This window comes from Tenrec ecaudatus, chromosome 4, assembly GCF_050624435.1.
Source record: "Tenrec ecaudatus isolate mTenEca1 chromosome 4, mTenEca1.hap1, whole genome shotgun sequence".
Taxonomy (NCBI): Eukaryota; Metazoa; Chordata; class Mammalia; order Afrosoricida; family Tenrecidae; genus Tenrec; species Tenrec ecaudatus.
Window position 1 is genome coordinate 37548859 of NC_134533.1, and position 12656 is coordinate 37561514.

Sequence of the window (12656 nt, forward strand, 5' to 3'; positions counted from 1 at the left end):
TTAACAAAAAGATTTCATAGACAATAAACCAAAATAACAGAACATAACAATGTTGATGAGATTGTGGAAAGATTGGAACTCTTTATTATGTGTTGCTGCTGCCAACGTAAAATAGTACTACCCCTGTGGAAACTGGCATCTCATGTCACTGCCATCAAGTCGCTGCCAACTCTGAGACCCCCTTTAGAACAGAGTAGAACTGCCCCTGTGTTTCTGGACTGCAATTCTTCATGGAAGTAGAAAGCCTTTCTCCTGTGGAAAAATGGCAAGGCGCTGCCTTAAAAAGCCAGATATACTTTAGATACCATTATGACTTCCTATTAGTCTCCCTCATCCAGATGATGTCTCTGCAGTTGTCTTGTCCCGTTTAAAGCATGTTCTCTATATTAAAAAGAAAATAGACATTTGACTGTGTACTCTCTAAAATATAAAAAAGCTAGACAGAAATACTATTAATCTCACTCCTAAGTATGTACTCTGAATACATGCATAAGCACCGTGACACAGACATGTGCATTGCAGCATTCATCACAGCAAAAAGATGGTAACTTACGTGCCAATGAAAAAATGAATGGCTAAACTATGGCACATACACATACAGTGGAATGAGGGGGTAGCCCTCCCCCCGCAAATAAACGGGATTGCGCTGGCCGAGTAGAGTTTTCACAGTACATTTTTCCTCATAGGCAAGCATTAAGCAACTTGCTCTGAGTTAGTGCACCCAGTGGCATCGCTTGGGAGGTTCACAGTGAATTTTTTCATAAAAGAAGTTTTGCTTGAACTTCATTGTTTATGATGACCAATTTAAGAGAACAGCAGTGCGGCTGTAAAATTTTGATTTCTGCTTTGGAAAAATGTTACAGAAACTGTTGTGATGTTGAACACAGTTTACAAGGACAGCACTATGGGAAAAACTCAAGTTTCAAAAAAAGTGAAATGTGGATTAATGACAAACCTTGTTCTGGCCATCAGTCAACTTCCTGGAAGAAAATGTTGATTCATGGTGCATTTGGAGTTCGTTCCAACAGGTCAGACTGTTAATCAAGCTTTCTATTTAGGGGTTCTGAAAAGACTGTGTAACAGTGTATGACCAAAAAGACCTGAATTGTCTGGTTTTGCCACCATGACAATGCACCTGCTCACACAGTGTTTGGCAAAAAACAGTATGCCTCTCTTGCCCCATGTACCTTACTCACCTGATCTCACTCTGTGCGACTTTTTTGCTTCTGCAAATGAAGAGGGACAAGAAAGGACAGCGATTTGATGACGTAGAAGAGGTGAAGAAAAAAACGAGAGTAGTAGTCAGCCATCGAGTTTGAAAAATCTTTCCAAGAATGGAATCACAGATTTGACAAGTATTAAATATAATAGAGAGTACTTTTGAAGGTGTTTTGTAAAAAAAAATTTATATACATAACTTTTAAAATATCGGGGTTGGGGGGTACCCCCTCATACAACTTAACTGTGAAAAATGATGATGAATCAGAAAAAAATTATCTCACTCAGATAAAGAACACACAAATCTGGAGGATATTATGCTACATGAAATAAGTCAATCACAAAAGGACAAATGTTTAAGACCACCACCAACAAAAAAAAAAGATTTACACAAGGGGGTTGGGGAATTTGTTGGTTAGTGATAGGAGAGAAGAGAGGGAAAATTACTAACCAGGTGGAAGACACATGAATAATGGTAAAGGCATATAATTATTATAAGTATGTTAATATAGACAACAGAGCACACAGGGCCACAGTCACAGAAACTTCTCAGGCATAACCAAAATCTTCTAGAGACAAAGTTCCTAAGCCTGAACATGAAGGATATAAACATGTCAATGGCTCAAGAACACCTGCTCTGTGCCAGGCACTTTTTGGCAAATAATTTGTTGCTCCATATCTTTCTCACCTTATTACTCCTTTAAATACATTCCTAGATTCATTTAAATAACTGAACATTTAGTATTCTCAAGAGCCCAATTTACTTTCAAGGACATTAAAAAAATGGGATTCATGTGTACGTAACATCAGTGTGCTGTTGGCTAAATTTAAAATGTTCATATTATTTTGGACGAGTCACACCAACTCAAAAAACGACCTCATTGAAAGAAACTACACAATATAATGTCTTAGGGAGGGCATCAGGCAACTGCAACTCTCATTAATGTGCATGACCAGCAGGTGTAAATGCACTGGGCCACTTTGCACTGTTTAACAGCATCCACTAAAGTGAAACATGTGCATAACCCATGACCTGAGAATTCTATGCCTAGGCCCCCCCCCAAAAAATATATAGATACAGATGTGCACCAAACAATATGGACTAACATGTTCACAGAAGCATTATTTGTAATCCCAATTGCCAAAAACCTTAGCGGTTGCTAAAATGTCCTGCAATAAATAATGGTGTATGCAGACAAAGGAATAAACCACAAACACACCTAACACAAATGTATCTTACAAATAAAATATTGGAAGAAGCTAAACACAAAAGAATGCATCTAAATTATTCAGTTTAAATTTATTGAAGGGCAGGTCGCGCACATGTACTCGCCGGTATGCTCCGGTGAAGGGACCCACCCACCCAAAGCTTTTCTACGCATGTGTCCATCTACAGCGAGAACCTTCAAGTGTAGCTGGCATTTGAGGATAACAGGCCTACTACTACAATCACATTCTTTTGAAGTCTTGTGTTTCATATATCAGGGGAAAAGAAATCACGTGAACTCCATATTCTTCACCCACGTGTACAGAAAAAAAAACATTTCCACCCCCAAATGCTTGAGAAAACTTAACAGTGATGGCAGGTGAGTCCTGACTCTTCTCTGCTTGCAGGTACTTCTGGCACACGGCCTCAAGCTTCAGTTTAAAAGAAAGGACTGGTGGAAAGCAGAACAGTTGCAGACGGATAGCCTGGTTCATATCTCAGATGAACCATCCCTGAGCCGTGGGACCTAGGTCAGTTGCCTAGGCTTTTTGAGCTATCCCCTCGTCTCTATAATGAGCTCACAGAGTGGTTGTGAAAAGCAAATGAGATGACATTAGTTGGGTAGGTGCTCATGTCATTAACCTTTTCCCTTCCCTACCCTGTAAGAAATACTCTGGGATAGAAAAAAGTCAACAAGCTGTTTGCTGCAATATATATATTTTAATTCAAAGTGAATCGACAGTAATACACCATAAATTCTTATTTTGACACTCACCAAAAGAGTCACCTGGAAAACCCGCTTTTTGTGACAAAGTACAGAAGGCTTGGTCACATTTAAATCACTGAGAACTAGAGAGAAATACTATCGCAAACCGTAATAGACATTACATCCATAAAATTTTCCCAGTCCTTATTGTAATATTGCACAGTGCAATTGCTACATGGCAAACGAGTGTAGCACAGAAGTCAAAGCAAAAACAAACAAACCCAAGAAGAAAGCCACAGTCTACAACTGTTAGACAGTCAACAATTCAAACTTAGTAATCAAATATATATCATTGGGTTCATGAAAACAAATCCTCTACACCTTGCAGTGTATGATTTAACTTTTACTTAACACTAAGTTTAAAATTAGTAGATTTTAAAAACGAAAATGATTTTGCTATTACAGTAGCATCTTTAATTAAACACCCCAAAGGGAAAACAAACTAAATCAGGATATTTTATTTAAAATAATCTGTGAATTAAAATAGTATGCAAATATGTAAATGGGAAGTCATGCAGTGTTTTATTTAAAAAGGCAATTAAAACCAAGAAAACTGGTAAAAATGGTTTTAAAGACAGTTTTACCCAGATTCTTTTTGTCAGTAAGTTAAGTTCAGATTAGTAGAATTTAAAAATTGTTTTCTTTTAGATACATTAAAAAGTCCATGATTATAAGCAATTAAGAACAGTGTACTTAATTGGGGTTATCAAACATTATGATTGTGTTATGAAAATGTTGAATTTTACCATTTATTGTCCATTTAGCGAAACAATCTCAGTCTTGAAACTTAAATACAAAAAATAAGACATTTCAGGGAACATTTGAATTTGACCCTGAAAAAAAATCAAACTGAGCCAGTTTTGTACTTGTACTTGCTGTTTCTGAAATATCCACTCCCAGCACTGATTTCATTTCCAAGAAGGGAGCGAATGCCAGCATCTCCAGGATGTGTGAAACAAAGAAAAAGGCTATGGAGAGCGGCAAGATTGCTTAACCCTTTCATGACTGAATCATTTTCTGCTTTGATCTTTATTTTGATAACAAGTATTTTCAGTAATGAAAGGCATGCTGAAAATAAGACATAAAAAAAACTGGTCTGAGGTAATATGGGCTTTGATACAATTATATAGGGCACAAAGGTCCCAGGTGGACTCTTGTGGTAGGATTGGATGGGTAAGGCCTACTTCTTTAGGTTCACACACAGTTACACAAGTCCCCGCCAGGCACAGACTATGTACAACTGGGCAAGCCGGTTCCCAAGAAAGCTGAGAGCTTGAAAATGTTGGTGGGTGATATATGTCCCACAGGCCATGAAAGGGTTAAACAGTGACTCCAGAAATTTGTCATCTGTATATAATCTTTTAAATTAATCAGGCCACTCCTTCCTTATGTGTACTATATATAGCTATATATTTATATTTATATAAAATGCATAGAATTGATTACTAAAAACACTGAAACTTGTGGGGAAAATTAAGTCCTTCATTTTCAGTGTGACTAAAAATGTACTGCTGGTTTTCATCTTATGATCTAATACTGTAATTTTTAAAACCAATTTCAGGCACATTTCATTGATGATTATTAAATAAAACACTGCTTGTGTTAATGGAATAAAGAAAAGTTTGTCCATTACTAGCTTATTGTCAGCGCTGTACTAGTGGTATGCAACTCATTCATCAAAGAAATGCTGTTTAAGTTCAAAACATTTGGAGAGGTCTACACCCAACTGTTTTGTACTCTGTATTCCAGTAAATGCTGTTAAGATTACATTCCAGATTTTTAAGGAAAAAAGTTAAGTCAAGCCTGCAAGATACAGCTTTCTCAATCAAGTGTCTACAATACCAGTATGAAAATAAAAAATCAAGTTACATTGATACATCCAAGTTGTTTTTATATGCAGTGATGAGCACAAACATTAATAGAGATAAAATACTGATGCAAATAACACACACTCCAAAATAACATATGCAATTATTTTCCATCATTTACAATACAGTAGTTACAATGACACTCCAAACAGAAAGCAAAGTCGAAAAAACAAAAACAACAAAAACCAAAACCCCAAATTCTATTTCATGTAATTAGACTTATACAGAAATTAGAAGGCTAAATAACAACTAGTTAATCACCTAATTTCACAGCTATCTGAAGTGGCAATCGTTATATAGCAGCTTATCTATGATACATTCAAGATAAATGATACAATTTATTACTTGCCCGTAAGCTAAAACACAGCCTCAGTTTAATACCTTTCTTAAATTCCATCTCTACACTACAATATACTTGAGGTCTATGCAAAAAGTAGCTACCTTTTATATAGGAAATGGATGATAAAGTCTTTGGTGCTGTAAAAGCAACTTCATTTAAACATAACCACCACCACAAAAAAAGAAAGAAAGAAATGAATTCAATAAAGGATAAAACCCAAGACACACTTCCTAGGGGAAAGAAAAAAAAAAGCATGTAATTTTTGTCCCTGACGGAATGTATTAAATAAGCAAACACCACCAACAAGCAAAACAAATACAAGGTAAAAATATTTTTTTTAAAACCCTCTCACATGCATAAATGAAAAATTGCACACAAAGAACTCACATCTTTTCAAGCTTCAATAGTAAATATTCTGCTACTATTTATTAAATACTGCATGGTTTGCCCAAGCTAAGATGAAACCACATCATGAATCAATGAGCATTTTGTATTTTCTTTCATTATCTATTCAAAGTCATGCCTACTGCATATCTCTAAACATTTTATTATTAAATCCAATTATACAGCAAACACTCCCAAAATAAACCTAGATTGTATTGCAGTTTCACTGAACAGTATATAAAATGCCGTGTTGTGACAGTTATCAACTTTCCATTAGATACTGAATTAATTTTTCTTAAGCATTACTAACTGCTTGCTGTTCTTGAAGCTAGATCATTCTGAAAAATCAGACAGCAGAATTTAGCTATAGCAAACATGCTGCCCTCTTAATAAGGAAAAAACAGCTACTACCCAAAATCATACCACACAGAACCCAAAAAGAACATTACTCTCTCAAAAGAAAGGAGTAGGTCTGGATTGTAAGTGCTGCAGTCCTCAGCATTGATAATAGGCAATAACATTAACAACCTCAAATATTTAAGGCACTATGTGTGGGAACGTTTCACAATGCAGCTGAGATTATTAGAACGACACTGAAGAGCAAAGTCTAGGCAACATTTTGCCCATGCAAAAGACACATGCAAATGTCAAGAACAATAGCTCAACTTCTTAGGTAAGTGACCCCACATTTACACACTGAGACAGAGACAATACAATGCACTTGTATGCTGTAATTCTGACACATGTGCATCTGTTGCTCTAAGTCTGTACACAGAATGGCTTCCCAAATGTGGACGTGTCTTGCACTAGTTAGAAGGCAATTTTATAAAAAATAGCAGGAGCAAAACTGGACTTCTGCTCCCATAAGTCACCTGTCTAGAGTTACTACATAAGAAGATTACATGACCAAAGACAAGTTATACCAAATGTGCAAAACACATTAAAAGTGAGTTTTTTTAAAGCTCAAGTTGTTTAAATTGCACCCAAGTCTACATGATTCAAAAATAATTTTCTTGTGCCATGGCTAATATTTATTAAATACCATGTTTTTATTTTTAATCAAATGGTTATATCATTGAGCTTCCTCAATATACTGTTTTTAGTTTTCACATATATGGATACTGGCTGAGTTTTGTTGGACTCAATGGAAATCCAGTATATGCAGGTGATGCTGCAATGTAAGAATGCGGTGGGAAGATTGGTTTGTACGGAGTCTGATGAATGGTTGGGGATGGTAACAGACGGGGATTTATGCCCACTGGGACTTGGTGAACTATGCCACTGGGATGGGAGATACTATAGGTTGGATGCTGTAACATAGGTCTTGAGGTACATGGAGAAGCTAAGAGGTGGGCCACTGGTGCAGCACTACCGAGGGCAGCTGATGAAGGGTATGGAAGTAGAGTGGGCTGTCCTCCAAGGTGAGCACTTCCAGCCAGATGGGCATGCACTGCTGTGTGACTGGGACTTCCATGAGAAAGAGTGAATGGATTACTGGTAACACTAGTAGGGATATAAGCTTGTCGTCGATGGCCAAAGTTTCCATTCCACTCTTGATGTCCAGATCCAAAGTGTTGAATCTATCCACAAAGAAAAAACAACTGAATTACATATTTCATAAAATTGAAAAGAAAAGGAAATTACTTTAGTCTGTTATGACTGATAACCAAGAGTGGATCTTTTCAGAACGAGATTGTACTAAGTACGAAAAAAAAAATCCATTTTACATGTACTAGTGCTATCATTTTTTCATATTTACTACTCCATCCTATAACAACATTGACATTGCCATTCTCCTGCTGCGCTGTTACCATCTCCGGCACAACTGAAAACTACCACTTATGGAGCACTTAATATATGTCAAGGTAAGAAACTTCCTTTACCTACACAGCTTTATTCCATTTTAAACAGCCTCATGATGTGGCTATTATTCCCATTAAATGATGCCCAGGTTTATTGTGAAGAGACATGGCCAAGACCCTATTAGAATCAGCATTTGATAAAATCAGAATTGGATTCCAAAGTCTGACTCTAATGTTTACGGATTTTTGTTTCCCCAACTAAAACACAAACTGCCAACCATGGGGCTGATTCAATGAAAAGTAATTGATAAAGTGAATGACCCCACCATATCACACAAAAAATACCACCATCAGTGCATCACTGTACATGCTGACTAACATCTCTAAAACAACAAACACACTCAAGAAAGCCCTATGGCGATCTAGAAACCTACTTTTTCTGAAGAAATGCTTTAAGTAATCTGCTTAATTATCTTTTATTGGGCCTATCAACTCTTTAGTTACTTCAGATCAGAGAAAAACTGATTTCAAGACTACAGAGTTCCAGAATCCCTTTGTCTCCAAGTGAGAGAAAACATTACATCTGAATTCCAAGACACTACACAGACAAACCTGACTGAAGTTCAAATGCTGCTGCTGGAATGCTGATGTCAATTGTTGCTGGCGACTACCCACTGCAGAAGGCTGGTGGGGCCTTCCAGGAGCAGGCCGTCCCTTTATGAACGGCCGGCATGGAGAGTCTGGCAACAAACAAAAGGTTAGCGAGCTGACAGCTTTCTCTGCTCTGAAACAAACACAAAAACATTCAAATGGACGGTAGCTATCTTACACGAGAGTAAGTGCAGAACTTTAAATAAAAAGAAAAGCGAGCTCATGCTCCCAAGGGCTGGATCATGCGATTTCTTCTGGATGACAAGCATGGTAGGGTCACGGGGGAAACTGAGAGGCGGCTTTTGATATTCATAAATCAAGACCCTTTCAACAACAACGAGGGAAACAGAGGATTCCACCTACCTGTGTTTGCCATAAGCGCATCGGCATTTAATCCGTTTTCTAGCCCGGGTGGCGGCACCCCCACAGTGCAAACAGCTGGCTTGGTTTTCGTGTCAGCAGAGGTCACCAGGTCTGTGTTCGGATGAGTGTTCTCCACAAAACTGTTCTCTGCAAACGGACTGCCGTGCCCGGAAGACTCTGACGTTGGAGAGCCGTCCACAGTATCACAGCCACTTTCTTGCTCTTCGTCTGACATACTACATCAGGAAAGCATTTTTATGAACAATGTTTCCCAACATTACATCTACAGTTAAATGGCATCCAGGCTCAAGAAACCTGCTAAGGCTCTTCATCAGTTTTGTATCTAATCACACGTTTCCTTGTCCAATAACATGTTTTTCATAGACTTTCTAAACCCTCATAAGCATTTCTTTCTTCAGATTGCTCACCCTAATTCTGCCTTGTTCAGGAACCCCCTTTTGACCCTGAATTTTCTCCACTTTCTCCCTTCTATTTGATCTTAGTAATAGTTCATAAAATGGCCCCTTTATACATTCTGGATAATTTCACCAAGATACTATTGCAGAAGCATTGTTTGGGATAATTTGAATGAGAAGCACACCCAGATTAAATTCTAATGTGCCAGGAGTGGGTACCTGACTTCTTTAGCTAGTTATTTGCAAGGTCTTCTTCCCCTCTCTCATCTCTTCTGACCTGCTCAGGCCCTGTCTCTCCCCTTGGGATTTGTACCACATGTACTGTTTTAATATGCAATCTCTTTTAATATGGCTATATTATCTTCCAAATAATATTATAGGAACTTGTAAGAAGTAAGCGTGTTAAACTTCTTTGCATCTTCAACAGATTAGTTTGAGTATTTGATACTCTATTTCCTGAGAAGCCCTGGTAGCATAGTGGTTACACATCGGACTGAACTGCAAGGTCAGCAGTTCAAAACCACCAGCCACTCCTCAGGAGAAAGTTGAAGCTTTCTACTTCTGTAAAGAGTTTCAGTCTCAGAAACCTTCAGAGGCAGTTCTACCATGCCCTCCCTATAGGGTCGCCATGTATCAGAATTGACTCAATTGTGGTGAGTTTTGTTTGGTTTTCCTGACTAGGAAAGAAAAATCAAATGTATAAAATTAAGATTAATAAAGCAACTTAAAAAAACTCAAAGGTACTTCATTGAAACGTTTTTGTGACTTCAGTTAGCTTACAGTAGGTGAGGAGACGCTTGCTGCTTTGACAACTGTGCAAGGTCCTTGACCAACAAAGTGACAGGAGATAGAGGTGAAACCATGCAACTCAATCACCAGCGGGAGAAAAAATTATAGCAGCTGCTCTCCTATCAACGAGTGACTCTGTAGAGCACCATGCAAAGCAGTTCCTTTTTTTTTTTTGCTAAGGTATATATTTTAATTTTAAGATTAAGTACAGCGATAGCCTGCAAAGCCCAAGTGGGTCAGATGTGGTTTTTACCCTCTTAAAAACAGATGACTGTTACAAAATTAGCTCTCCAATTCCACATTTAGAGTTATTCTGAAACATTACAAAAACTGAAAAATCCTATATTTTTAAAAAGTAGACTTGTTCAAAACGTAGGTTCAGAAAAGAAAGCACTATGGTAAACTAGCAGGCAAATATTATTTTAAACAGCAACAAAAATAAATCATAGACTTCTTAGTAGGTGTGATGTCAAAGTATCTATGCACTGCTCTTCCCATTCCTTTACCTGCCGGGTCTCTTGCAAGGGGATGGGCTGAACTGCCCGGAGGAGCTGGTGCTCAAAGGGCTGTCAGGGCTGCTTAACGAGCACATCCGGTCAATATTCAAGGTGCTCTGACAAGCTTCACAATCCAGATTCCCTTTACATCTAATGGAGAAGAAAGGGGGAAATGTATCAAAACTGAGAAGGCTGCACAAATAGCCAAAATGTGTATTACTCAATCAAAGACAAGAAGCATTTCAGAACGACCTTCCACAGACAAAAATCTAAAGCGTGAAATGTGGAAAGCTTCTATAATCATGGTCTAAAGACTGTTCTGAAAGCTCCCTGCCTTTAAGGAGCCTGACGGAGCCTGACTCACGAGAAACAAACCACTCAAGTGCATTCCCACCACCCCGAGGGCGCCAGGGCAGCCACAGGCCACTGGGCAACTCACTCTCGGAGTGAACGCCTCTGCGACGGCTCCTCCTCATCTGTGTCACTGCTGATGGTGATGACGCTCACGGCGGGACTCGGGGAGTCGGCGATGACGATGGTTTGCCGCTGTTTGTCTGAGCCCGAGGAGTCCGAGGCCTGCCTCCCAGGCGCGTCACAACCATTTCTTGCCTCAACTTCTGAGTCATGATTGTCCTGTGTTTCGATACAACTTACTTCCTCGACATCTTTCCCATTTACCATCTTTGGAGAAATAAATGCTGAATGGGGAATATTGGTATTCTGCAATGAATTACTCCTACAACCAAAGGAACAATAGGTCATGGCTATAATCAAAACACATACATGACATTTTTCTCAGATTTGTTAAATCGGACATGAACCTTCACGTGTTCAAAACTGTATATGTAACACAATGGCATAAAAAGCTTTAGTTTTTGTGAGATAGGAAACAGAATTATTTCTGGAAATACCGATGTAAACTGCATTTATATACATTCACATGGTCATTTTTTACAGGAAGTAAATGTGCTATCTGATGTCTAAAATCACTACAGTTTAAGTAGATAACAAATCAGAAGGGCAATAAAGACAATCTTACCAACTGAAAGCATTTATTTCCTCTCTTCCTGGCTCCCATTCCATTAGTTTTACCAAAACACCTCTGAGAAATTGAGAAGGGAGCTGGCTTAGTGTTTGTAAGCAAGGCTACAGCAAAGAGGTCATTTTGACTATAACAGAGTGACCCTTTAGTGTCCATGCAAAAGCTTATTTTAAAGATCAATTCTCAAAGTGTAAAGGAAACGCAGCAGGACTGACCTGTTGTGGCAGAGCTTGTTCTTCTTGGTAGTGGCAGGCTGTGGCCAGACAACGTGTGCAATGCCCACACTTATGGGCTGAGGGGCAGAGAGGGTTATCTGGTTGGTGAGCAGAGGCTGTGGCATCACTGAGTTATAATGGTTGCTATGTGAGATAATTTTCCTAGGGAGAAAATTTAGAGACGTTGAATCCTTTCTATATCAAGATCTATTTTAGTAACTACTCACCAAGAAGTACTGTTAAAATAGATATATGTTTAAAATTTACCCCCAGTCTCCAAGCCTTTGTGAAGCAGCCACACCCTCAGAAGTTAGTGTAGTTGTAGCAGGAGCCATGGGTGCTATCTGTTGCCAGGCAGGTACCAGCATCTGCTGTGTTCTACCAGACCACGCCTGCTGCATCCAAACCAAACAAGACAAAACACTAGTAAGTGACATACTTGTCTTTACTTGTGACAGACTTAATCTTTACTATATCTCAACCAAAAAAAATTGATCAAGGTAACAAACAACTGATAATTCTTAAATAATCAAGTCAGTAAACTACAACGGGCCATATGCCCATCTAGGTCCTTTTCATTTTCCCCAACAAGATGGGCTGATATCTTCCACTCGACCTGGACCTCTACATTCATGGGAGGAGGAGGAGGGCACATGTGGTAAAGTGACAAACTGTTACCAACCTGAGAAAGAACCCCTGGTCGGATCTGCAGCGGCTGCACAGCTGGGGCCTGAGTCACAAGGGGAACTGTGTTATCTACCCTTATTGAGTAACTAGTGGGTTTACCGTGAGTTGCAGGAATACCTACAGAAACAGACAAGAGCAAGTCTTAAAGACAAGGCAGTCCTAGGATTTAACTTATAAAATTATTTTAAATTTAAAGACTTGCTGAAATTCTGACAAAACTCACAATGCATTGTTAGGAAGTGAGGTGCTTTCTTGCAGCACACCACCACAAAAACCTGTGTGCAGCTAATCTGGCTGCTCTTGGGAAATGCATTCAACAAAGCCACAGCATTTTTTTCCCTGAAACTCATTTTAAAAATTTTACTGCTGTAGCCTTATTTTCTTTTTCAAATAGTTCTGCCACAGGATGCA

At 38.7% G+C, this 12656-nt stretch overlaps 1 protein-coding gene across 6 annotated transcripts in view; it reads right to left on the reverse strand.

Annotated features, from left to right (window-relative positions):
• Window positions 1–4671: 4671 nt before the first annotated feature.
• HIPK3 (homeodomain interacting protein kinase 3) overlaps window positions 4672–12656 on the reverse strand; it is a 94011-nt gene continuing 86026 nt past the window's right edge. For 3 of the 6 annotated variants that reach the window (XM_075545922.1, XM_075545919.1, XM_075545921.1), the window contains exons 9-17: window positions 12241–12362; window positions 11826–11953; window positions 11559–11720; window positions 11341–11403; window positions 10741–11037; window positions 10311–10451; window positions 8600–8835; window positions 8198–8325; window positions 4672–7363 (exon numbers count right to left, since the gene is read on the reverse strand). In XM_075545922.1, the coding sequence (XP_075402037.1) occupies window positions 6890–7363; window positions 8198–8325; window positions 8600–8835; window positions 10311–10451; window positions 10741–11037; window positions 11341–11403; window positions 11559–11720; window positions 11826–11953; window positions 12241–12362 (1751 nt within the window). In that variant the 3' untranslated portion in view covers window positions 4672–6889. The remainder of the gene's footprint in view (window positions 7364–8197; window positions 8326–8599; window positions 8836–10310; window positions 10452–10740; window positions 11038–11340; window positions 11404–11558; window positions 11721–11825; window positions 11954–12240; window positions 12363–12656) is intronic. The other 3 variants (XM_075545923.1, XM_075545925.1, XM_075545924.1) reach the window with 3 other exon arrangements.